This window comes from Cydia strobilella, chromosome Z (assembly GCF_947568885.1).
Source record: "Cydia strobilella chromosome Z, ilCydStro3.1, whole genome shotgun sequence".
NCBI classification, from domain to species: Eukaryota; Metazoa; Arthropoda; class Insecta; order Lepidoptera; family Tortricidae; genus Cydia; species Cydia strobilella.
The window spans coordinates 32,839,079-32,866,281 of record NC_086068.1 but is presented as its reverse complement, the minus strand read 5'-3'; the positions used below and the strand labels follow the sequence as shown (position 1 = coordinate 32,866,281).

General features: G+C 39.6%; 2 protein-coding genes across 3 annotated transcripts in view; one reads left to right on the top strand and one right to left on the bottom strand.

Moving 5' to 3' along the window:
* Nucleotides 1–15,363, bottom strand: part of LOC134754152 (diacylglycerol kinase eta) — a 259,912-nt gene extending 244,549 nt beyond the window's left edge. For both annotated transcript variants that reach the window (XM_063690255.1, XM_063690256.1), the window contains exon 1: nt 15,137–15,363. In XM_063690255.1, the coding sequence (XP_063546325.1) occupies nt 15,137–15,274 (138 nt within the window). In that variant the 5' untranslated portion in view covers nt 15,275–15,363. The remainder of the gene's footprint in view (nt 1–15,136) is intronic.
* A 406-nt stretch (nt 15,364–15,769) lies between these two features.
* Nucleotides 15,770–17,894, top strand: LOC134753863 (tubulin beta-4B chain-like). The gene is made up of 2 exons (XM_063689819.1): nt 15,770–15,983; nt 16,551–17,894. Exons 1-2 carry the CDS (start codon nt 15,927–15,929, stop codon nt 17,835–17,837), a joined length of 1,344 nt encoding a protein of 447 aa, XP_063545889.1. The 5' UTR covers nt 15,770–15,926; the 3' UTR covers nt 17,838–17,894.
* The last annotated feature ends 9,309 nt before the right edge of the window (nt 17,895–27,203 follow it).

The following is a 27,203-nucleotide window of genomic DNA, read 5'->3' as shown; positions in this document are numbered from 1 at the left end:
GAGCTAACTTAAGGTTTTCAGAGAATTTCCCTCCAGGGCCCATTAATTTGATTATTAAATTATAGTGGTAAGTAAGCGCATTGAGTATGCACTTTTGTCTCAGGCGATGCCGCTTGGCACGATTGATTGTTCCTTAGGGCAAATAAAACTGATTCAGCCCGGTAGCCACGAGATCGTAACGCCCCCCAAAAGGGGGGTGAAAGGGTCGGCTCCCCAAGTCCAATCTATGCTATATTTCTTCCTGTTCTTAGCAACTAGGGCAACTTATATATCATTTTCGTATAATTTAGGAACAAGGAATTCATTTTTGAAAAAATTATTAGACCTTTCCATACAAAAAAAAAATGAGTTGTTTACAAATTTTTTTAATGTTATGTAATTTTTTGTGACAATTTTCCCTGTTACAATTACAGTGTGGCGATTTGCACTAAATAAAAAAAATGGACAATGTAGCCCATTTATTGTTCATTCTGGAAAATATCACTTTAAAGGAATAGCTGCCGAAACGCCTGTCAAAAAAGAGGCGTTTTTTCTTACTAAGCGGCGTTTTAAGTTTCCAAGTTTTTATTCCTTACTTGTTGTTTTATTCCTCACTTGTTGTTTTTATTATTTTTTCGCAACTGTGTTAAAAAACGTCGTTCGATACACGTGCGGAAATGTCATTCTTCACTCGACCCGAGTCTTGCCAAGATACCTATCTTGGTACTCGTGAAGTAATGACATACTTTCCGCACTAGCATCGAAATGTACTATTTATTTCATTTGGGCACCAAGAAGTATGTTGGTAGTAAACCTTTTTGCGAGTAAAATAGTATGTAATAATGATTTAATATAATATTGTTAATTAACTAAAGTTTCATTATTGCGTCATTTCATCTCATAACCCTACTACCCATTGAATTGAATGACCTTTTTCACGTTTTCTGCAGCAATGCAGTCGACTGCAGCAATATTGAAGCGCGACATTGCTGTCGACTGCTACGGCAGTAGCCGTAAATGTCAAAATCAAATTTCCTGTCTGGATTTTGACGTTCATTTAAAATAAATAATCAAAGGGGATCATCGATTTTGGGCCCGGAGGACAAACCATCGCGTATATTATGGTACACTACACAGACGGTTACAGTAATTATAAACGCATTTGATTACGGAAAAAGATATAATATTGGGTGTAAATGAAACGGGAATGTATTATACAATAAAATAAATTATATCTATTATTAATTTCCGTAAATCACACCATCATCTTTATTAGCATAGCATAGCTTAACGCTCAATTTCGCACAAACCGTGAGGTTTTCACTAAGGAGTTTAAAATTCTCTTTGCACTAAACTTTATGGTTGGTAAAAAAGTGTGTATTCTAATTTGGCACTAACTGCCACTGTCTGTCATTGCTATGTCATAGCCTCATAGCTGACATACGTGAGATATATGCCGCAATGTATGCATTGCGCGTTTTATCGGAGCTTTGCCTGAGGTGTGTTAAGTAAGCGCGCAATCAAAATTAAACATGCGTAAACAATCGTTACGCGTACCGATGAAACTGGGTAAGTTAGTCATGGGAGAATTAACGGTCGACCGCATCGCGAACTCTCGGCAGTTCAAGCGGACCGATCGTCTACCGCGAACATTGAAGTGAGACGGAGATATGGAAGTCGATCAAACGTTCTCTACAGTGAATCAGTACCCGTCAGTTAGTGCCTGCGTGGGTAATTTAAATAGCTTGGACGTCGTAATAATTATGGTTGTATTCCATACAATATTACATATACGTGAGATTTTTTTTGTTATTACACTAACATGAGTAAGAGATTTATGAAGGTGAAACAAAAGTCGAGTGTCCATTTTCTATAAGCAACAAAAAAAATTCGAAACAAAAATGGTTAATAGTAATTAAACGGATTCATTTACGTTAGAGATTTTTTTGTAGAATATAGTAAATATAAAGAGCTTAATTAACATGTAATTTTTATGTACACATTAGTTGTGATTTTTATGTAAAAAAATTTTTTAATAAAGAAAGTTATTGGGGGCAGGTTTCTGTGCCAAGCTGGAAGAAAATATAAATACTTAATGAGTATATGCCTGAGAACAGCATATTAGAAAATCTCTAGTGTGGGGATTGATGTTTTGGTTTATTTCTCTATTTTAGTAATAATTTGGATTTATAAAAACAAATTGACATATTTTGTGGAGATTTTTTTCAAAATATATTATTTGTAACATAGGTAATCACATCTCAAAAAATCTCTAATGTGAGAATTAATGTAGATTTCTCATACATTTTGAACTGTGCGGACCGGCCTATATTTTTAAGGTCAAGGGTAAATGCCCGCCAGCGTTTCCATCGGTTAAATTGAATGGGCAACCGCTAAACATCGTTAACCAATTTAAATACCTAGGACATTTGGTGAACGCTGACCTTAAGGATGATGCCGATATTGAGCTCTAGCGCAGAGCGTTGTCCGTCAGAGCGAATATGATAGCCCGCAGGTTTGCTCAGTGCTCTAAAGAAGTCAAAATCAGTTTGTTCAGAGCCTACTGTACGAGTTTCTACACAAGCAGCCTGTGGGCGGACTATACGTATAAACGGTACAACGCTCTGCGCGTTCAATATAACAACGCGTACAGGGTGCTGATGGGGCTGCCCAGATTCTGTAGCGCGTCAGGGATGTTCGCGGAAGCGCGGGTAGACTGCTTCTACACCACGATGCGCAAACGAGCCACATCCCTGGTGAGCAGAGTACGGGCCAGCTCCAACAGCATCCTGACCATGATTGCGGACAGGGTTGATAGCCTATATATAAATAACTGCTGCATGATTCATGTGCGCAGGAATAGGTAAGTGGGCAGATTTTCTTTAAACTGGTTTTTGAGAAAATCTGCTTACTTATTTATTTTAGAAACTAGAATTTTATAATTGTAGTATATAGTTAGCTAGTCAAGACAAGACAAGACAAGAGACGCCACACCCAGCCAGGAACATGGCTGCTCCGGACTAGCCGGCATACCAGGGGACGTAATTTTATGGGGAGTGACACGCTCTGGGATGGGAAAGGGATAGTTATAATCAGCCGGCTATGCAGCCTTAAGCCAATATTGGAAGGTAGGTGGGGTAGGTTATGTCGTCGAGGGAGAGCGTTGGTGATATGCTTCTCGTCGTTTTTGTTTCGGTCTTCGTAACATCTTGTGCCAAGCGAGGCCAATATCATCTTGAGATGCCGTTTGCTCGTCGATTCGAGGTTCTTCTTCGTCTGATTCACTGTCGGTTTTGTCCAGTTGATATATTTCTCTTGCTGCTTTGATGAATTCGCCTTTGTCGTCTGCCATGTTGAGCCACTCAGGGATGCCGGGATGGAGCTCTGTAGCTATATTTTATGCGGCTTCTAAGAGATGAGGTTTTGGGTGTCTTAGGATGTCCTAGGTAGCATTTTATCCTCTTGTTTATTGTTTTGCCGTTTTGACATCAATTCCCAATCATGCGATTCTCCCCGCTCGCTTGCCTCCTATATTATAAAAAACGAAGTCTACCAAAATGCCCATACTTCGAGCACAAGAGGACGGCACGTTGTCACTTAAACAACACTAATTTAAACAATTCATACACAAATAGCACCACAAAAAAAACACAAATAGCACCTTACTTGAATTGCATAGCTATCAAATTTGAGTGGTAGAGTCCTCTAATTCCGCGTAGTGAAGTGGCGATACCCTTTTTTGTCACTGCACATGTTGTTGTAGACATGCAAAAGGAATTTTGAAGCGTAACGTTGACCACTCGCAGTCAGTAATAATACGATGGTTTCGTTAAGTTCTTTGTTCGTTGACCCCCCCCCCCCGCGTCCGTCAGCCTGCACGTTCGAGATAAACTCAAAGCACCGGACAAGTGCGAGCCGGACCCGCCCACCGAGGGCTCCGCACTCCCCAGTACCCGTTGTTGCAGCGGCGACAGAAACACATCATCCGTGAAAACTTCAACCGTCCAGCCTGAGACACAGGCCGGCGACAGACAGACGGAAAGACCGACAGCGGAGTCCAGACAGGGCCCCGCTTCCACCCCTTGGGCACGGAACCCTAAAAACCACCGAGTGGACCCTCATGCGTACCTATGTGTACCTACAAACACTGTTAAGAACGGACCGTTATTTAAAAGACGTGAAATGGAAAAATCTCACCGGTAAATTGCACTGTTAACATTGCCACTCACTGTTTCACTTTCACATACAACCAACCCACGTTTTTCGAGATAAGCAGATATTCTAGAGAAACGTAAACTGCATAATAAACTCGTATCTAGATGCTCGCGTCGGTAAAAACTATCACGGTCCGGTCAACATCTGGTGAGAAGATGCAATTGCGAATGCCATTGTAAAGGGCCCCAGGAACACAACCGACCCCGGCCGCGGTCAGAACCAAACTCAATTTAACCCTTCAGAAATTTGTAGTATATAGTTAGCTAGTCAGTAAATAATTATGTATATACTAACATTAGCCTTAAGATTAAACTGTCACTAACACAAATTGATCCAAGATGGTCCTTAATAAATGAATTTATTTATTATTTATTTATTAGGCTACTGGTGACCCGCCCCGGCTTCGCACGGGTTGGCAAGTTGTACGCCTGAACCTTCCTCGGGAGTCGCTGTGGGTGAGGGCCCCATGAGGGTCCGCTCGGTGGTTTTTGGGTTTGTCGCGAACGTGCAGGCAGACGGGCGCGGCGGGGGGGCTTTGTTTTGCAAGGTGTAGTGATTACGCGGGTGGTTGCATAAATAGGCGTATAGGTATACTTAGGTTTCATAATTACCTATTTATTTTCGGGTCCTTGCTAGATGCGCGTGTTGATTGATGATAATAGGAGCAAAGATTTCAAAAGTAAAGATAGGCCCTTTCATCATCTTACTAGTTAATTTTTGGGTTATTTAAAACAAAGCTACAGAAAATTAACTGGAGTATCACCCTCTCACCGCAAAACAATGTCAACAGAAATTACGAAATCTTTGACAGCAAAATTAAAAATTTGCTAAATAACATAATTCCTAAGAAAGCGCTAAAATTAAAACCCAACCCTAAAAGACAGTGGCTCACAAACGGAATAAAAACGTCATGTAAGCACAAAAGGCTACTAAAAATATTCATATCCAAACATAATGACCCAATATTAATCAAACATTATTAAGCCTACAAAAAACATTGAAGAAAACTGTAACTACCTCTAAGCGACTTTTGAATATTAAGCAAATGGAAAAATCGCAGAACAAAACCAAATCAATGTGGAAAATAATTAAAAATCAAACCAATAAAATGCAGACTACAACCAGAATAAACACTAAATTGAACATTGAGAACTCACTTACAGAAAATCCTTTGGAAGTAGCAAACGAATTCAGTAAGTTTTTCTCATCAGTAGGCATCTGTACCGATGAAGAAGAGCATTCTCAACCACAAGCTCGACCAGTTATATCCCCAACAGAAAACTCAATGTACCTATCCCCTGTAACACCCCAGGAAACACTAAAAATTATCAAAAATCTAAAAAACAAGCGAAGCTATGGTATTGATGAGTTGCCCCCTATTCTTATAAAAAAATGTGCACAGGAATTATCTGATCCATTAACTGTACTTATAAATCAATCGTTTGCAGAAGGTACGTTTCCCGACCTTCTAAAAATATCACTTATTAAACCAATCTTTAAGAAAGGTAATAAAACGGACTGTAATAACTACCGTCCCATAGCCTTGTTAGCCACATTCTCAAAGATATTCGAATCAGCCATGACTACTAGGCTTAACTCGTTCTGTGAGAAATATAAAATCTTTAGCGACAGTCAAAATGGCTTTAGGAAAACACGTTCGACGGCGTTAGCCACCTTTAAATACATTAATGACGTACTAACTATTATCAATGTCAAAAACATGCGATTGGTGTTCTGCTCGACCTAAGTAAAGCCTATGACAGAGTTTTGCACAAAATTCTCCTACGAAAATTGTATGGTATCGGCGTGAGGGGAACTGCCTACGAGTGGCTTTCCTCCTAACTTAGAAATCGTACAAAAAGTGTAGAAATTAAACATTATGACTCTACAACGGGCGAAATACTTACGGTGCGCTCTGATAGGGTAAGAGTAACCCATTCTATACCTCAAGGTAGCGTACTTGGCTGTGTATTATTTTTAATATACATAAATGACCTACCCAACGTAATAAATCACCCCACCACTTTATTCGCGGATGATATATCTCTTGCTATATCGTGTAAAGATGATCATGACTTGAAAAATCAATTGGACTTTGTGCTAACGGACATAACAACTTGGTTAGCCGACCACAATCTACAAGTCAACATTACAAAAACAAAACTGTTAGAATTTAAGCCACATCAACGAAGTGCAATAAACATAAATTACTCGTTTGAAGGCATCCAACTAGAGTTTGTGGATACATTCCCTCTTTTGGGCATTACTATAGACAACACAATTAACTGGAGAGAACACATTAACAAAATAATGACAAAACTACCTATAAATAGATTTATATACGTACTACGTAAACTAAAAATATGTACAAATACAAAAACTGCCACGTGCGCCTACTATGCTTACGCACATGCTTGGTTGTCGTACGGTATAGTGCTGTGGGGAAATAGCTCAGATTCTATTCATCTATTTAGGTTACAAAAGCGGTGCGTTAGAATAATTTGTAATATAGGCATGGGAGATAGCTGTAAGGAATGTTTTATAGAGCTAGGAATTTTAACTCTGCCGTCAATTTATATCTTAGAGGCAAGCATGTTGGTTAAAGGAAATATGAATTTATTTCCGCAACATTCGCGACCAGAAAACTTACGTCCACGAAGTAAATTGGAAAGACCAACCTCAAAGTTACAAATGGTACATAAGGGACCGTTTGCAATGTGCGTCAAAGTTTACAATAATTTGCCAGCTGACCTAAAGAATGAGAATAGCCTACCCAAATTTAAAACCAAATTAAAAAAATATCTACTACAGAAAAACTTTTATTCTACTAAATTTTTTTCGGAAAACTAATAATTCATTTTTACCTGCCAGTATCTTTACTCTCATACCTAATATAATTAACACTAAAATTTTAAAGTATAATTCTAATTAATTTAAATACTTCATGAACAATAAAGATTGTAAGCCAATATTTTGACGCATATTTAATTATTTAATATTCAATAATTCGATTTTTATTCAATTTACGTATTAATGATATTATTTTAATTAAGTACATATTATGATTAGTACTAGAAATGTAAAAATACACCTAGGTTTAAGAATGTTGCAGTGCCCTACCAGGGTGTCATGTACCTACAAATGTATTTATTGTAACACCTGTATTATGATGAACATGATAGCAATAAAGATATGAAATGAAATAATTTAATATGTTTAAAAACTCGTCATTTAGGTTACGCAAGAAGTCTGCCTAAACAAAAGAATCATAAAGCCTCACAAAGAACTCGACGAAACCATAGTATTATTACTGACTGCGAGTAATCAACGTTATTATGCTTCAAAATTCCTTTTGCATTGAATGCACGATGTCCTGCATGTGCAATCAGTGCTTCAACATGTGCAGGGACAAAAAAGGGCATCGCCACTTTACTACGCAGAATATGAGGACTCTACCACTCTACAAGTTTATAGCCAATTCAAGTGAGGTGCTATTTGTGTTTTTTGTGATGCTATTTGTGCCTGATTTGCTTAAATGAGTGTTGTTTAAGTGACATTGTGCAGTCCTCTCGTGCTCGAAGTATGGGCATTTTGGTAGAATTAGTTTTTTTATATTATGGTAGGCAAGCGGGCGGGGGGAATCGCATGATGGTGAGCAATTGATGTTGCCAATGGACGCCCGCAACACCAGATTTGTTGATGGAGTTGCAAATGCTCTATTACTTTCCTTATAAAGGTGTGTACGGGCATTACGTGCAGGGTAAATAAAGCCGTCTCTTCTAACGACACATATGTTTAATACAAAGAACCCGGTAAGGTTCGTGATTTATTAAACGGCAAAACAATAACCAAAAGGATAAAATGCTACCTAGGACATCCTATGACGTCCAAAACCTCATCTCTTAAAAACATAGCTACAGAGCTCCATCCCGGCATCCCTCTGATGAGACGACAAAGGCGAATCCATCAAAGCAGCAAGATAAATATATTAACTGGAAGAATCAAGAAACCGAGAGCGAATCAGACGAAGAAGAACGAACACCTCGAATCGACGAGCAAACGGCATCTCAAGAGGATATTGGCCTCGCTTAACACAAGATATTACGAAGACCGAAACGTGTCACTCCCCATAAAATTACGTCCCCTCTGGTAGGTATGCCGGTTAGTCCGGAGCAGGCATGTTCCTGGCTGGGTGTGGCGTCTCTTGTCTTGTTGTCTTGTCTTGCCCTTGCCTAATATGTTTATTTTGTGTCTGGTAATATTGAGGCGCCGGGACTCGTGCCAGTGTTGCTTGTTAAGTGCTATTATTTTTGTGTGTCATCATCATCAGTGACCAAAGTACTATTATTTAGTACGAGGCGACCAGAGATTACTCGCAATATCGCAACCCCAAGATGTCAGGCGACGGCGGGCAACACACGGCTTTTTGACAAAGCGGACTATCGTGGCAGCTAACACACGACAGGATAGACCTGACAGATGCGGTTTACCGACGACATTGACAGCCTAGTGTGCGCGTAGCACATGAGCGATCGAGCTCGCCGTGGTATAAGCATATGGGTGGAACAGACTCAGGATAAACTTAAGGGCCCCACATGTGAAGGCCGTACAATGATATGAAGATACTATTCTGTGTCTTTCCGAAAGCCCCCTTAACGCAATGCAGGCCTTTTGAAGAAAAGTCACCTACGAAAGCTATTAAGGGGCCTCGATTGCTGCTGACTACGAGCCTGACGAGAGCGAGAGACGATTAACCTTCGAAAAATGAACTCAACCTAATCGCCATCCCTTCGTATATACTTACACTAATATTTATCTATATCTTCCCTAAACTGGGCACGATGCTGGTATTCGGTCTGGTTCTTCTACTCCCGTCAACTCCTAGCCTCGACTGCAACAGCCCCACACTCCTCACCTGTATTATTGGCTCACCGGTGTCTCGGGCAGGAGGGTCAGTTGAACATGCCGGGGCGGCAGGTGAAGGGAGGTGTACACGAGTAGGCCCGAATACACCTCATGCCTCGGAACAGGTTTCTCTGGACGGAGGTCGTTAGCGTACCGTAGCATACGCCTCTGACCGACAGCCTGGATCGTACCAGCACGTGCATTTGAGCAAGCTCAACGAGCCTCTCCGTTTCTCCCTCCCTTGTATGACCAACGCTTCTGCGTCCTTGCAGCAGAACTGCTGGCTGGTGTAGTCACTTAACGGTAACGGTAAAATTTCTGAAGGGTTAAATTTTCTAACACTCCATTAGTTAACAATTCCAAAAATTGATCTTTATTCTGTATGAGTAATAAATATAATTACATATCCAAAATATATAAAGTAATTGTTTTGTATAATCATAGTAAAGCCGTTAAAGCCGTTACTTTGCGATGCGCAGCATGGCTTTAGGTCCCGTCGTTCAGTGGAGACAAACCTTTTAACCCTGGTTGACTCTATTTCTGATCATTTGGATAACGGTATACAGGTTGACGTGCTGTACTTCGACTTCAAAAAAGCGTTTGATCGCGTAGATAACGATGTACTTTTGAGTAAGCTGTGCAGCATAGGTTTTTCGCCAAAACTGCTCAAGTTCTTTGCCAGTTATCTACCTGACAGGCAGCAATATGTGCAGCATGGATGCTTTGTTTCGAAACCTTACCATACTCGCTCTGGAGTCAGCCAGGGCTCGATTCTCGACCCGTTGCTCTTTGGAGTTATGGTGAACGACCTGGCTTCGGTTCCTAAGTACGCCAGATGCTTACTTTATGCCGATGATCTGAAACTGATTTATGGCATACAGGATATATCGCATTGTATGTCACTGCAAGATGATATTGACCGAGTACATCAGTGGAGTCTCGATAACGGACTTCTATTTAATGCTGCAAAATGTGCACTTATGACATTTAGTAGGGCCCGCAATCCGCTATATAATAAATATCTTCTAGATTCCGAATCAATAGCTAGAGTCAATACTATTCGGGATTTAGGAGTTATTCTGGATGCGAACCTTAACTTCCATGAGCATATGTATACGCTGGCTCGTACCTGTTACAAGAGACTAGGGTTCGTTACTCGGATGACTAAGGATTTCATAGATGCCAGGTCAATAAAACTCCTTTACACCACTCTTGTCAGAAGCAAGCTTGAAGCAAGTTGTGTTATTTGGAACCCCTATGAAACAACCTATATCCTGCTGCTAGAGCGAGTGCAAAAGGCGTTTCTACGCTCCCTCTACAAAAAAAATTACGGATATTGCCCATTTTTATACCCTACCAATTTTTTGCAGGGTACATTAGGTTTTAACTCACTTGAGGCGAAATTACAGACTGTGTACTTTAGCCAGTAGAATTTTACGTGGGGATTCTGACTGCCCCGAACTAGTAGCTCAGTTGCTGCGTTTATATGTTCCCTAACGGCGGCGGGCGGCTCACCCTACAGGGGGCTGGTGTTCCGTATGAAACTCCTGCGACTTTTAAGACGAGCAGGTGGCGGGATGTATCCATGCAAGGGGTGCCGCTGGTCGTTCTCCTGTTTGTGCTTTTCGATAGCGCAGGCTACCTCCCGGCGGATATTAGGGGCAACTAATGGGTATAGCTTGTTGAGCGGGGTCGGCTTAAGGCAGCCTGAGATGGTACGGCAGGTGTCATTAAGCGCGGCGGTTACGAGGCTGGCGTGTGGGGACCGATGCCAGACTGGACAGGCAAACTCTCCTGCAGAAAAACACAGAGCTAGTCCGGTGGTACGCAAGGTGTGCGCGGTTGCGCCCCAACTTGTTGATGTTAGCCTACGCAGCAAGTTGTTACGCGCACTAAATTTCATGCGTGTGTTAGTACAATGCGCCCTATAGGTTAGCGCTCTATCCAGTGTTATTCCCAGATATCGCGGGTGGGGGCAATGGTCAAGCGTCGCTCCATCCCACTCTACGCGAAGGGGTCTGTTTGCTTGATGGTTGCGCAGGTGAAACGCACAGGTCTGAGTTTTGCTTGGATTCGGCCGGAGGCAGTTGGCCCTATAGTAGCTTCCGAGTTGCTCCAGTGCCCCGGGCAGAATATCTTCCACATCTTCAAAGGAGCGACACTGAGCTGCGAGGGCTAGATCGTCTGCGTAGAGGAAACGTTGAGTCCCTGGTGGACTTGGCTGATCATTCGTGTATAGGTTGAACAGGGTTGGCGCCAACACGCTGCCTTGGGGGAGGCCATTCTTTTGGCGTCGCCATCGGCTTTCCCCGTGTTGAGGTGGACTTGAAAACAGCGGTTCCGTAGGAGCTCACCAAGTACACGAACGAAGCCCTCATCTCGAGTGACGTTGGCAACTTTTGACAGTAAGATCTTGATGTTCACAGTGTCGTAGGCTGCAGATAGATCGACGAACGCCACTCCAGTGACCATGCCAAGCTCGAAACCGTCCTCAATGTGTTGCGTCAGTTTTAGTGTCTGGCTCGTACACGACTTCCCGGGGCGAAACCCTGCTTCTTCTTTGATAAGAAGGGGATCCACTGCCTGTGTCAGCCGGTTGAGAAAAAGACGTTCAAACAGTTTGTAAGTGTGGCACAACAAGGAGATAGGGCGGTAGCTTTTTGCATCATCGGGAGGCTTCCCAGGTTTTAGGAGTGCGACTATTTTTGGTTAACAACACACTTTTGGTATGCTAAGTGACACCAGACAATCGTTAAAGAGAGCCAGAAGCCAAGACGTCGCCACAGGTCCGAAGTGCTTAATTTGTACCACTGTGAGGTCGTCCATGCCAGACGCCTTCCCGCTTTTCAGGCTCTTTATAGCAGTTTCAAGTTCACATACAGTAAATGGTCTGCTCAGACTGCGGTTGGTGTCATCCTGAAGAACCAATAATAGTTCTGCTAATGTACACAGAAGCGAACTGGACTGAATATGAACCAAGAGTCTGCGTAACGTTAGTCAACCAAAAGTTACATCTACAAATAAATCACTCTGCGAAACTATGTTCGTCTGCGAATTGATAATATGGTAAAAATTGACCGGAAAATCATTAGGTACCCATTTTACTTTGCTCATTTTCGAAATGAAAAGTATGTGCTTAATCCGGGTGATAGCCGATAGACGCAAAATAAAGGCTAATATGTCTACTTTACACACAGTACTGACTGGGTAACAATAAGCATCTATGCATGTAAACTTAATAATTATTTATTAGATATACAGCCAAGAGTAGAAAATAAATTGAAGATTTTGTACAGTTAAACATTTTAATTTTTGTACCATTTCGTTTTGCTCTAACACTAGCCTTTACTCTAATATTCATATTTTAGCATGATATTGTTATTTTAATTTTAATGTTAAATTGTAATTGTAAATTTTTAACGTAACTGCAACCAATGTAAAAAACTGTAACTTACCTATAGTGGAAGAGCGGTATTCTCTTAATACAAGTATTTACAATACTTAAAAAGAGATACTAGCCCAATTACTGAAACATTGTATGCCACCAAATGAATAATTTTATTTTTTTTTTATTTAATTTAATTTCGTGGGTACCATGTCACAGTGACATTCAATATGAAAGCGGCTAGGGGCTACTATTGTCACTGTGACAATAAGCTACGGCATTGGTGCTGAAATTAAATTCCATGACCGTACTATATGTACTCGTATATGTAAACTAACGCGTTAGTCGTTTTAGCATTTCCTAACACAATGTGACAATCAAGTTCGCTTAGCAGATTTATGACAGCTAATTGCATTTAAAAGTAGGTAGATATTTAAAATAGACAGCATTTAAGAGACATTCGCTAGGCTTCGCAAATACCAAAATAATTGTACGAACTATCGTAAGTAAATAAAATTGGTTTTCGTTTTATCTCCGCGTAACGTTTTAGTTTTATGACTTAAATAGTCGCGTTTTGGCTAAACTTCAATATTTAGTGGCATTAAGACTATGTACTTAGTTTGCCGACTATTTAGCTTTTTGTCTATAAAATATAGTGGTCTGCCTGTCACGAAGTTACGATGAAGTGCCTAACTTTCAAAGTGGCATTATCGCGTTTGGCCTAAAATGGATATTTAAATAGCGTAATGCATAATTCTCTTACTGCCTAAGTACATCGCGTTTTGCCAGAACTTTAAAGATATTAAGCTCATTTTCCTAATAGGTTTTCTAACCATCCGCCGGACGGTATCGGCCTGTCAGTTGTTCGGAACTGTCAAATTTTTGTTCTAACTGACAGGCCAATAATGACGCGGAGAACAAACGGTGTATAGTGCATTTGCGAAAAAATCACAATAAAACAAATATTGGTTACATAACTAATTGTATAATGTTCAATAACTATATTTTTATTTCGCCATTTGACATTTATTACGTACCTAATTTATAATTGCTAAACGTAATAGTTATTTGTTATACAAGGGTGCAAAGTTGTATTTTACCCGCGAGTGTTTCAACACACGAGAAGTAAAATACATTTGCACCCGTGTGTAACACAAAACTTTTCACCTCACTATAGCGAGGAAAGTGCAACATCCACAGGCGTTAGATTATCTTCATCACTGGAATCACTAATTTTTTTACGATATTATAACAGAAAACTCTGAAGTTGTGTATTTTTACGCGTCGGTGTGAAAAGTTTTGAAGTAAAAAATTTGTTGACAATGTTGACATTTCTGACGTATGAAATGTCAACGATGCGTTTTAAAATTGCATCGACTCAACTTGTGAGTTCAGAATTATATTTAACATCATTATAAAAAAAAACAACGTTTATTATGGAATTTTAAGGTGTATGACATAAAATCATTAAATAAAGCTAAATTTGGTATTTTTTATTAGATTCTCAAACCATTTGTTCAATGATAATTAATATCGAACGAACCATTATCATGAGCGTTTTACGTTTTGTTATCTGTCAAGCTACTTAAACACGTTCCATCCAAGGTCAAATTACTTTCCCCACTAGTGGATAAAACGCGTTTTTCCCCGCTTGTTTTGAAGGATAAAAGACAACTTTCCTAGCTAGTGAGGGGAAATAATAATTATAGTGTTGAATTGACAATATAATTCAAAATATTGTCTTCGGTTACCGCGATAGTTACTCATGAAATAAAACTATGAAAACGGATTATATCGCGTATTTTGAATTTATAATACATCCCGACGTTTCGAACTCTTTACAGCGTTCGTGGTCAACGGGTGACTGAGGAAAAATTACAAAGTGCAAAAATACCCACATACTAAAATAATGAACAATCATAGACTACAAACTTTAAGGCTGGTTGTACATGCAAAATCGGTTCATAAGGCTAGTTATACACTATAATTATTTTTCAAGTAAAGATATATATATATACGCGATAAAAAAAAAAAAAAAAAAAAAAAAACTATGCCGGCTCCAACCCTCCACCACGGACCCGAGAAGATTTAATTCCCTCCTAAATTGTAGGAGGGTATCCCAATTAAAAATCTAAAAAAATTGCTATTGATAAATATATCCAAATAAATTGTTAAAATATTTTCCAGGAAGTCGATATCTAGAGAGGAAAGTACCTAGTGACTACGTTTGTATGGAGAAGCCGTCCTCCATTATCTTCTTAAATTAAATTAGTGCCTAAGAAATGGTTATTTCTAACTAGAAAGGACTGTTTACTGTTGTTATTGTTAGCTAACAATAACAACAGTAAACTAGATACAGACCCTCTTCTACTTTTCTTTCGCCCTGTGACAAATGAATAGGTATATTTACAATTGTATAATTTGAATGACAGAGTTGAAAGACCTGTATTGTATAGGTCCATATTTATAACGTACCTACTCGAAGTGATAGCATAGAAAATCTAAAATAAGGCCGGAACCCCAGGCACATGTTGTCGTCCCCGGCCGCCTCTCCCCCGCTACTCCTCAGAAAAATTGACACTTGTCACGCCCATAAAATTTCAAATAATATTTTTAATGTTATGTTATAAATGATAAATATACTATAATTACCAGTCTACCAACACATTTACTGGTAGATATTCTGCGAAGCAAAGGTTTCCCTTCAGTTTCATTTTCACTATCAGTGCTGTCTTCAGAGTAAACAGTTTTTTTCTCTTTTGAAGTCACATTTTTCTCTACTAATGACATCACTCGGCAGTCACTAGCTCAAACAATCCTGGACATATAATTAATATAACTACATCATTCAGAAAATTACATTAATAATCCATTATATTATACGCGGATTCGATCGCTATGATGCTGACATTTCAAGCGAGCGCCATGACACTGATACAGCCGCGTCAGCCGCTGAAAACAAAACAAGTTTCAAGTCTGAAAGCGACCCAGCGCCCCCAGCGGCACTCCTTGGAACTCGGTAGCGTGTCAGTAAACCAAGAGTGCCTGAGCAAAGTTTACATTCGAATGCATACGTAGTTCTCCATATCATTTGCAGATGGAGCTGTATTCAACTTTCGGATTTTGCCTTATTAAAAAATAATTTACATTGCAGCCTTCATGCCTCAGATATTATATTCTTTGTTGATTCAGATACATGGCTGGTTTTTGTAATAAAATTTCATGTTCTAGAATTAATTGTAATTTTTTACTTGTTTTCGACAGAATCTCATTTGCTCATTTTTATTAGAAAACTGACGTTATGCACACGATTTAGGCAAGCGTTGGTTTTTAGTATATTTTTATTTAGATTAAGTTTTATGTTAAGCTTCACTTTAATAATTTATTCGATTATCTGAAGTAAATTGACGAGTGTAGCCTTTATATTTGATAAATTTACAAGATGAGAGAAATAATAACTCTTCAAGTTGGTTCCTGCGGCAATCAGATTGGAGGAAAGGTAAGACGTTTTGCTAATTTATGAATTTCTTTTTTAATTGGCAAATCCCGGTTGCAGTTCATTGAAAATGAGGGTTGACAAAAATACGTACCCTAAGTTCGCCTTTAGTTCGTAACTTCGCCTTTACTACCATGAAATCATAAATTCGCTATAAGTTTAATTCATGAGCGTATTTAACATTAAGGATTTGTTTCTATTTTTTTAAGAAAATGATGATGCCGAAGTTGGGACCGGGGGGTGAAGATAGCTTACTATAGAATTTTTATTTTTTACTTTTGTACTACTTTTCGCAGCTCTGTTTATCGCGAGGTCAATGGATATTTATTTCGTGGTAAAATTGTTAACATTTTACTTGGGCGATAATTTAGCCAGCCCTGATTTTCAATGAATTACAACATAGATATCGATCAGTTAAGAGCCATATGGCTTTGTTGAAGTCTCATATTGCCATGAACGTGTTGTTCGTTTATGCATGTCCAATATATTTTATTCCGTCTAGTTTGCCCTAAGTGATAACTAACATTTGAACATGTTTACTGAAATAATGTTTATTCTCTTTTGCTGCAGTTTTGGGAAGTAATATCTGACGAACATGGTATCGATCCCAGTGGGTGCTACCACGGCGACTCCGACTTGCAATTAGAAAGGATCAATGTGTATTACAATGAAGCATCTGGTGGAAAATATGTTCCACGAACCGTGTTAATCGATCTCAAGCCAGCAACGATGGATGCCGTGCGCTCTGGTCCGTTTGGGTGTTTGTACCGGCCTGACAATTTTGTCTATGGACAACATGGCGCATCTAACAATTGGTCAAAAGGACATTACACAGAAGGTGTAGACATTTTGGAATCTTGTTTGGACGTAGTCAGAAGAGAAGCTGAAGGATGTGATTGCCTTCAAGGATTTCAGATGTCACATTCTCTGGGCGGGGGCACTGGTTCTGGTCTCGGTACATTACTAATAAACAGGATAAGAGAAGAATATCCAGATAGAATAATACTTACCTTCTCTGTTTTCCCTAGCCCGCGGGTATCCGATTGTGTAGTGGAACCATATAACACAACCCTGGCTGTGAACCAACTGGTTGAGAATACGGATCACGTGTTTTGTTTAGACAACGAAGCACTGTACGACATATGTTTCAGAACCCTAAAGTTGACTACACCTACATATGGTGATCTAAATCACTTAGTTTGTGCAACAATGTCAGGTATCACGACGTGTTTAAGATTTCCCGGCCAGTTAAATGCCGATTTGAGGAAATTAGCAGTGAACATGGTACCGTTTCCCCGACTCCACTTCTACACTCCCGGCTTCGCGCCTTTAACGTCAAGAGGAGCTCAACAATACAGAGCGTTGACAGTTCCAGAATTGACTCTCCAAATGTTTGACGCCAAAAACATGATGGTTGCATGCGATCCACGACATGGAAGATATTTAACAGTAGCCACTGTGTTTAGAGGAAGAATGTCTATGAAAGAAGTAGACGAGCAACTTGTAAACATCCAAAATAAAAATAGCACATACTTCGTGGAGTGGATTCCCCATAATGTGAAGATTGCAGTCTGTGATATACCCCCACGAGGGCTAAAAATGGCATCTACGTTCATTGGCAATACGACAGCTATACAAGCCATATTCAAGAGGGTATCTGAGCAGTTCGTAGCGATGTTCAGGAGGAAAGCATTCCTTCATTGGTATACCGGTGAGGGTATGGACGAGATGGAATTCTCGGAAGCAGAGAGCAACATGAATGACTTGGTCTCTGAATATCAGCAATATCAAGATGCCACGGCGGATGACGAAGGAGAATTTGACGAAGAAGCGGAAGGCGAAGGGTTAGAAGGATAGTGTTCGATTTTAGGTGCGCATATTTTTGATTAAACTAATAAATACGGAAGCCTAAAATTTCATTTCATTTCATTCTTTAGGCCAAGCAATAAGAAGGTATAAGAGGGAAACGCAAGGAACACAATTTTTAACTTCGTAGCTTTGTTTGGACCAGTTAGGAGATGAACATATCAAAAGTCCCCGGCCATAACCCTGGTGCTGGGGGGAGAGGGGGGTTTGAAGGTTCAATTTTTCGGTTTCTCGATTATATCTCGGAAACTATGCGTCTGAGCGACTTGGCCACTTATACAAAATGAAAAGAGATTTAATTTGTTACAAGTTTTATTCAGTCAAGTTTTTCGATATCTTGTATAGTTTTTGAGATATCCGCTCTTGAAGGTTTATTTAGGGCTCTCATTTTTATCTTGATTATCTACATCAGTAAAGCTGCTAGGCCGGGTTTGGGATCGTTTTCGAATAAATCGGGGGTGCTGAATTAATTTGTGGTATCAACAATACACCTTTCCGAAGTAAAAACATATAAACTTTAAACAAATAACTTTTTTAAGTCCTCCTTACGCTTAAACCGCTGAACCGATTTAGTTGAAATTTGGTAAATTAAATTAAAAAGCACCAGAGTTATGGCCGGGGACTTTTGATATGTTCATCTCCTAACTGGTCCAAACAAAGCTACGAAGTTAATTGTGTTCCTTGCATTTCCCTCTATACCTTTTTTTGGGCATTTATTTCCTGGCCTACTTTTCAAATGGGCTTGATGTTGTAAGCTGTTAATAGAGAAAACAGCCCTTTTGAAAAGTGCTCATATTCAAAATAGGTATGTAAACCTGTCCGGATTGCTCGCGGATGGCTCGCGGCATGCTCGTTAATGGTAGCCGCGGTCAATATGGGCGAATCTGTCGCGCGCGGCAGGTCTACTATTGTCGCGCTCCCACCTGCCGCGGGCAACAAGATTATTGGTATTTGGCGGCCTCGCTAAAGCGCCTACTATACTGCTGGCAACGGGGCTTCTACTATCTAGAATAGTGTCTACGGCGGATTATCTAAATTATAGTACAGTCAGCAGCAGAAGTTGCTACGCGGGCGAGGTGTTCAAAATCACCTTGACACGCTCTTATTCTCTTAACAATTGTAAGACGGCAAGCTTCAGTAAAAGACTCAGGAACTCTTAAACGACTTTTATTTGCTTCAGTAACAATTATTGTGTTTCATAAAAATCCAGATATAATTTTATCAATCAAAACGTCTGTCTCCGGCAACGTGTGCTGTCCCTTTCTCATCGCCCACCGACCGTCGTCCGCGGACGGTGGCTAAAACTATGGCGCCACTGACAGTATACGTTGGCGGAGAGTAGAATATCTATTAAAACAATTTAAATACTAATTTAATTATTATGATAGTTATTACATTACCAAATCAACGACAAATCCTAACATAAATAAACGGTAATTCTAACAATTCGGCCATCCGCAACATACACACGTCCCGTGTACAAGACAAGTAAAATTGAGCCATTGACCTAGATGTCACAAAATCATTACTTACAGGCCGCTACAATATACAACATTTTTTAGGTACTTTACTTGGCTAAAATCACTTCTACTTCGATGATATACACATATTGTGCTTATGAACAAAACCTTATTATATTCTATATACTTTTTTATATTATTATATAAACTTAGATTTGCAGTACAAGTGCCTTGATACCGAAACCAACTTAATTAACCACGAAATTAGTGGTACAAGTCGCTACTACCTTGAAACCACCTCAATCGTGGCGCAGTTCAAGTCGCTTCTACCTTGAGCCTGCCTCTACTGAACCTATTTAAAACTTATAAATGCGGTACAAGTCGCTTCTACCTTGAAACCGTAATCAACTTAATTAACCACGAAATTAGTGGTACAAGTCGCTACTACCTTGAAACCACCTCAATCGTGGCGCAGTTCAAGTCGCTTCTACCTTGAGCCTGCCTTCATTTTATCCACAGAAACTACAGCACAATATTTTCGGTTCGACAATTTTCAGTTAAGTGACCAAAACGTATGCATTTACCGCATTTTATAACTGGTTTAGGACACTGAGATTTATAATGTCCGTCTTGTAGACAGTTAAAACATTTTATAGACCTATCATTACTAGCCATGTTCTTGTTGCCTAATTCTAAATTAGTCTCAGGTCTAACTTTTTCTTTACGGTCACCATACGAACTATTCTTGGCGCTCTTCAAAAAAGGTAACAGCTGATCGGGACTATCGAAACGAGCTGCTTCAGCCCCTAAGCGAACACTACGGTCGTCTATTCCAAACACTAAACAATCAACGGCCCTCTTACCAGTAACCCCGCAACGGTTTAGCAACATTATCTTATCATAGAAATATTCTTCTAATGAATCGTTAAACCCGGCACGTTTGGCAAGCATTGTCGTAAGTAACTGTCCATAATTATCATCACTAGGGAACGCTAGTTTCAACTTTTCCTGCCACTCTTGCCAGGAAAACATAACAGTCGAGAGGCCAGCGTACCATTTTTGAGCCAAACCCTTAAGTTTTGGTAGCAAAGTGAACTGTTTGACGATCGTTCCAGTTATATATAACTGCGCACTCGTTCACTTTGTGTATCCACATCGCGATAGTCTGTTCCTTACAGGCCGGATCAAATTCAGGTATTGTATTTTGCTTTGACAATTTCTCGTTAGACCCTTTTTCGCCAATGGTACGCAAAGCCTCTACTAGTTGTAAAACGGTAACATTATTACCGGGAACAGGCAGAGTACTCGGAGACTCGCGCACAGGTCCGCTCTCGCGTCGACCCCCTTGTGGCGAGGGTGACACGGCCGCAGCCCTGCTGTGAGCGCATCCTCTCTCGCTACGCTGCCGCGGGCCGCGCGAGCGAGACCTGCTTGGACGACCGCGCCCCCGGTGACTGCTACGGCTGCGTGTGCGACGCCTGTCGCAGCCATCGCTGCGGGACCGGCGTCTGCTGGCACGCTCCCGTGTTGGCCGACTGCTCCGGCTGCGCGGCCGTCGCGTGCCGCCCCGTCGACTGCGCGACCGGTAGTTACTGGCTCGGTCGCGTCCCCGACGGTTGCTTCGACTACGCGAGCGACGACCTCCTCGTCTTTCTGCATGCCTGGTCGTGCTGCGTGACTGGCGCTCACCAGAAGGTGGCGTCGTCAGCACACGCGACCTTCTCTGTTCGTCCTCCATTTCCTGAAATATACATTTCTAGCACAAGTCTGTCTTTTTTTTTAAGGGAACAAGGGAAGTATAAAGCAATAAGCATTATAAGAGATACACCGCAAAACCGAACATAAACGGCATAAAATAACAGCTTTATTTAGTACTTCTAACGCATGATGTGGTCACATGTTAAATACCTAGACCGATACCCAGAACACGATTTCGTAGTTCAAAAGAATTCCATAATGTAAATAACACAATTATTGTACAGCCGGACAATATTAGCAAGAATTACTATATATCGAATTTAATCTAGTAGTTATCATATTTAAAAAAAAACGAACAAACCATCAAATACCTACCCAATAAATACACTATGTATACGAAAGAAAAATAAAAACAATCATAGTATAAAACATCGTATTGATTTGTATCTTTTATTTATCATATTTTTGTACTTATAAACAAATCCGCCATTTTTACTATCATGTTTTGTGCAACAAACATTATAGCATAAATAGATAAATAACAATAAGCAACAAACTCGTAAATACTAATACTGTTTTATTAGCTTTTTCGTACATTTAACACCACTGAAGACTATTTATTATATCAAACTATTTACATACAATCACAATAATACTTACGTTTTACTATTTGTACAAACCACTGGTTCGACTCAAGGAGTTGATACTTACTCCTTTACATCCCTTACTTCTGAATTTGTAAGACGGCAAGCTTCAGTAAAAGACTCAGGAACTCTTAAACGACTTTTATTTGCTTCAGTAACAATTATTGTGTTTCATAAAAATCCAGATATAATTTTATCAATCAAAACGTCTGTCTCCGGCAACGTGTGCTGTCCCTTTCTCATCGCCCACCGACCGTCGTCCGCGGACGGTGGCTAAAACTATGGCGCCACTGACAGTATACGTTGGCGGAGAGTAGAATATCTATTAAAACAATTTAAATACTAATTTAATTATTATGATAGTTATTACATTACCAAATCAACGACAAATCCTAACATAAATAAACGGTAATTCTAACACAATAAAGTCGCGTCAAGATCATTTCGAACACCTCGCCCGCTTAGCAACTTCTGCTGCTGACTGTACTACAGTAAGCATCAAATAGTGACTGCCAATGTGGCTAAATGTCTATGGCAACAAAGTTACATTACGATATGGCTACTTTAGCCGTCACTATTTGTTGCTGACTACATTTGCTTCATTAATTTGTAGTCTCCATTAGATATACGTATATCGGAGTCGCCAAGGTAGCTCAAGAATATCTGAACATGCACTTTAACTTCATTATATTGACATTTAAGATATTTGTGAATACTTCGGTCGTTCCGATATATCTGGTGACTGTTCAGCAAGAAAAAAGAAACCTACCACCGTTTGGCAAGGTTTGTCCACCCAGTTATACCTACTATTAGTTAGACATCTTTGGTTAGACGATACAACAAACTCGACAAAAAAATCTGAGCAGTATAACTAAATGGATCTGGACCGTCCATTTAGTTATATTCGTAATATTTTTGGTTATATTTAACCTTCCGTATGCTCCTGTCAAAAAATTGCTATTGAACGCCAAGAACCCCTAAAGTGGTCGTCACTAGTCGTGCCCACAGCGCCAAGGACCACTATAGGGGTTATGGCGGACGCTGGCAAAGTACTCGTAACCTTGATACTTTCAAGTAGTTTACATTCGCTCGCTTGCGCCCGTTATCTTGGCGTGACAGTGACGTTTGTAAGAAAAGAAAGAATGAAAGAAAGAATATGTATTTATTGCCACAACAGCGAATACAGAAAACACAATATCAAAAAAGATTACAACCTATAAACATTATACCTATAATCTATAATCTCAACCTAATATCTGTAACTTAATAACTAAACATTTGCTGTGACAAATGGTTTGAGAGTCGGCATAATGCATGATTTTGTGTTTATATTCTATTAAGCGTTCAAAAGGTTAAATAGTAATCTAGACAATAAACTTGCTGTGCCCGCCCACCGCCTCCGTAAGGTTAGTACGTCTTTCGTCGGGAACTGTACACGTTTTTATAACAAAGTGCCCGCAGACATAGTAAATTTGCCACATAACAAATTTAAGTCACATGTTAAGCGCTGTTTGTCTAGTAAGGCGTACTATACTGTAATAGTACATTATGATACAAGTGTGCTAAGTTGGTCATTACACACGAGGCGATATCGATGTAAGCGAGCGCGCAATAAGAAAGCCGATGTGTGTAATGACCACTGCACACCCGTTTCATACGACGTTTTTCAACACACTTGCGAGAAAAAAAAAGAAACTCATATTAATCAAATTTTAATAGTTAAGACACTTAGTATTGTGTGTTTCAACTGTCATACCTGTACTGACTCGCTCGCCCCGGTCGCGGGCGGCGGGCGGGCCGGCCGGGCCGCGCACTGCGCAGGCGATCGGGCGCGTCAGTCCGACCAATTAAAGAAGGCTCCCTTTCCATGCATATTATTAGCAATCAGTTACCTTCTTAACTCAGTCGGATAATATAATGAAAAAGCACGAGTGGAATAATACACTGAAAGAGCACGCGTGTTTAATATCTAGGATTATGAGCCAAAAATCGGTGGAATAAAAACGTTGTTTTGAGCAAGTGTTGAAAAAGATTTTATAGACGATAAGGATCGCTTTAAGACAGTAGCTTGATCTTGATAGTATGATACAAATTTAAGCAATATTTGTTTTTGTTTTAGTCTTTTTTTTCTGTGAAATAACCATACTAGTGTCCAGTAGAACTGACTCAAGAGACCATCATGCTCTCGCTTGATTGTATTGTTTAAGTTAATTTTAGTTTTGGACACTTAGAGACCTTATACACCTCTAAGATTTTATTATGTTTTAATTTTATTTTATATGTAATAATACCTTTATTTTTAATGATTCTGACAGGTAGAGACCTTTACATCTCTATGTCAATTTAAATTTGTAATTTAGTTATTTATAGGTAGGCATACTTCTTACGAATTATGTTGTGATTATGTGGCGCTATGCCGTCTTTAATGTAACATAAAAGCACAAATGTTGTATCTCACTGAATTAATTTACTTCATATATATTAATACAGGCCGGCAACTTGAACATGTCATGCGCGCTTAAAAGTCTTTGCTTACGGCGGCGTCGTTGATCGGGTCGCCACTTTCCCGAATGAAGGTTGAGGGAGACGATGGCTGAGATACACGTCATACTCGTGAACGGATGCTGTTTGTGGAGACCGGTCTGTTTAAGTTTACACGGGCTTCATTTGACCTATGTAACTTTACTTTAGAGTGGCATTAACGTGAGGCACTTCATTCGGTTCTTGTCTGTTTGTCTGATTTAATATTTTGTCTTTTTATTAATTATATAACAATTCAAGTCTTGGAGACCGTTTACATCTCTGGATAATTTGATGATCTTTTTTATTATTATATACATTTTATCCCTCTCACCTAGAGACTTTTACATCTCTAAAATTTTAGTACTGTTATTTGTATAGTTTTTATTAGTTTTTTTTCTTGTATAATTTAACATTTATATTTACGTAATTGTTTTTTGTAATTTTGGATTAATTTTATTGTTTGTAAAAATTGACATGTAAAGGTGCCCCTGTGGCCTATTTGCTGAATAAATGTTTGATGTTTGGAGCAGATCTGCTCCCAAGCATACCAAAGGTTAAGTCTCCACATTAGTATTCAAATTAAAAATGGGTGTTATTTAATCGATCTGCAAAATATTCCTATCAGCCAAAATGTGTATTTGATCAGGTCAAAATCAGTTCGCAATTAATGTCATAATGAGCTGCTCTAAATTGATTTGGTTGGCAAATTAATTATTCGATCCGCAGTAAGCGATCCACCATTAATCAAGTTTTGTTAAGCAATCAGTGGGTAAGCGGATTATTTAATTTTGGATTACAATTTAACTGATCCGAAAAAATTGGTTAGCTGAAAATTCAGCTGATCATCAATGGGGTACCTACCTTGCTTACCGAATGCTTACTATGGAAATGCACTATAGTAAGCATTGGTACGTCGCGTACAGCGTCACGGCGTTTGTTGCAGACCCGGGCCTAGACTTCGCTGTCCGTCGGTCTGTCCGTCTGTCACCAGGTTGTATCTCATGAACCGTCATAGCTAGAGAGTTGAAATTTTCACAGATGATCTATTTATGTTGCCGCTATAACAACGAATACTAAAAACAGAATAAAATTTAAGTGGGGCTCCCATACAACAAACGTGATTTTTTTGCAGTTTTTGCGTAATGGTACGGAACCCTTCGTGCGCGAGTACGACTCGCACTTAGCCGGTTTTTTAAACAAAGTAAATATTGGCCATTAACTTCCTTTCATTTTGTTCTTCATAAAACTTCCTGTCCTCTGTTTTCCAATAGCAGTTGGTTTCTGTGAAGGTCGCAGTTCTCACCTTCTTTTTTTTTACGTGGAGTAATGCATTTAGGCATTCCGCCTAGCCGGGGAACTAGGACGGATATGTCGGACTCGTGGCCAAGGGCAATAGTTCGTTACCTATAGATGACAGGAAAACCTATTAGAAATGTGCAGTCAAGCGTGAGTCGGACTTAATTACTTAGTTTTGATACGACCCTACGGGTTTTTAAAAACTTACGTTTCACATAAAAATATACATTGTTAAAAATTGTGTAATGTACGGAACCCTTGGAACGCGAGTCCGACTCCCACTTGGTGACAGGTCCTGATACGGTCATGTTATGATATGTTGCAGTGGGCATATGAAGTGGGCCCTGGGGAGCTAAACATGGCCTCTATGTACCTACTTTATTTATTTTTCTTTCCGTAAAAAATACAGGAATTCAGAAAAAACCGGCCAAGTGCGAGTCGGACTCGCGCACGAAGGGTTCCGTACCATTACGCAAAAAACTGCAAAAAAATCATGTTTGTAGTATGGGAGCCCCACTTAAATATTTATTTTATTCTGTGTTTAGTATTTGTTGTCACCTTTTTTTTATACTACGTCGGTGGCAAACAAGCATACGGCCCGCCTGATGTTAAGCAGTCTCCGTAGCCTATGTACGCCTGCAACTCCAGAGGAGTTACATGCGCGTTGCCGACCCTAACACTCCTCTCCCTCGTTTAGCTCTGGCAACCTTACTCACCGGCAGGAACACACACTACCTATAGCGGCCACAGAAATACATCATCTGTGAAAATTTCAACTGTCTAGTTATGAGGTACAGCCTGGTGACAGACAGACGGACAGACAGACAGACCGACAGTGGAGTCTTAGTAATAGGGTCCCGTTTTACCCTTTGGGTACGGACGCTAAAAAAACAATACATATATTTAAATTAAAAGTATATATTCTTGCAATATTCGACTTCTTATTATACATATTCATATCTAGAAAAACAATATAAAAAAATGTTAAAGAATCTTCTTTATTAACCTTGAAAAGTATTTTCTCTCTTCCTTTTTCTTCGACATGCGGCGTAGGACAATTAGATATAACCCTGGAAAGAGAATTGGTTTGTAAACAAAATATAAAAATATGATTGTGACTTAATCAGGAACTGAAATAAGCTTTTCATATCAATTTGTCAAATCCAAAACAGTTACATAGTATCATCCATTATTGGCACAAGAAAACCTATATGGAACTTATTTGGGAGTTACTGCGACAGCTTAGATACGCCATAACCATTGATTTATTATAAGAGTTCAGTTCAAGGGCCATATACCATAACATAACATACAAAGTGCTTGTCACATCTTATAGCACAATCGGATTAAGTCTCACCTCGAAATCCTTCCAAAGATATGAAATTTGGTATGTATGTTAAATAAAGGTCTCTTTTTCATATCCACACTATTTGACATTTGGGGACCTCGAGGAATCGCAGCCATCTTGGAAAATGTGTAGGGTAGTTTAGCCGGTTTACCGGCCACCCCCGGTTCTCGGCCACTACGTACTAAAACTGACCTTCAAGTTATGGATTTATTGTAATTAATTTGAGCATGTTTTGGAAAATAAAAGTTACCATTAACATTCCTTAATGTTATACAATGTACCATTAAATATTTGTTGTTTTAATCAAAAATCATTCCTTTTGACTGTGAAATAAGAGTCATTTAAAACATAAATAACAGCGGTCGACAACAAGTTAACAAGCGGCCTA

What these genes read in the sequence shown, in the direction of transcription:
- LOC134753863 (XM_063689819.1), top strand. Translation starts at nt 15,927, where the DNA reads ATGAGAGAAATAATAACTCTTCAAGTTGGTTCCTGCGGCAATCAGATT. An exon ending in GCAATCAGATTGGAGGAAAG is followed by an intron (nt 15,984 to 16,550) that starts GTAAGACGTTTT and finishes CTTTTGCTGCAG; the next exon opens with TTTTGGGAAGTAATATCTGA.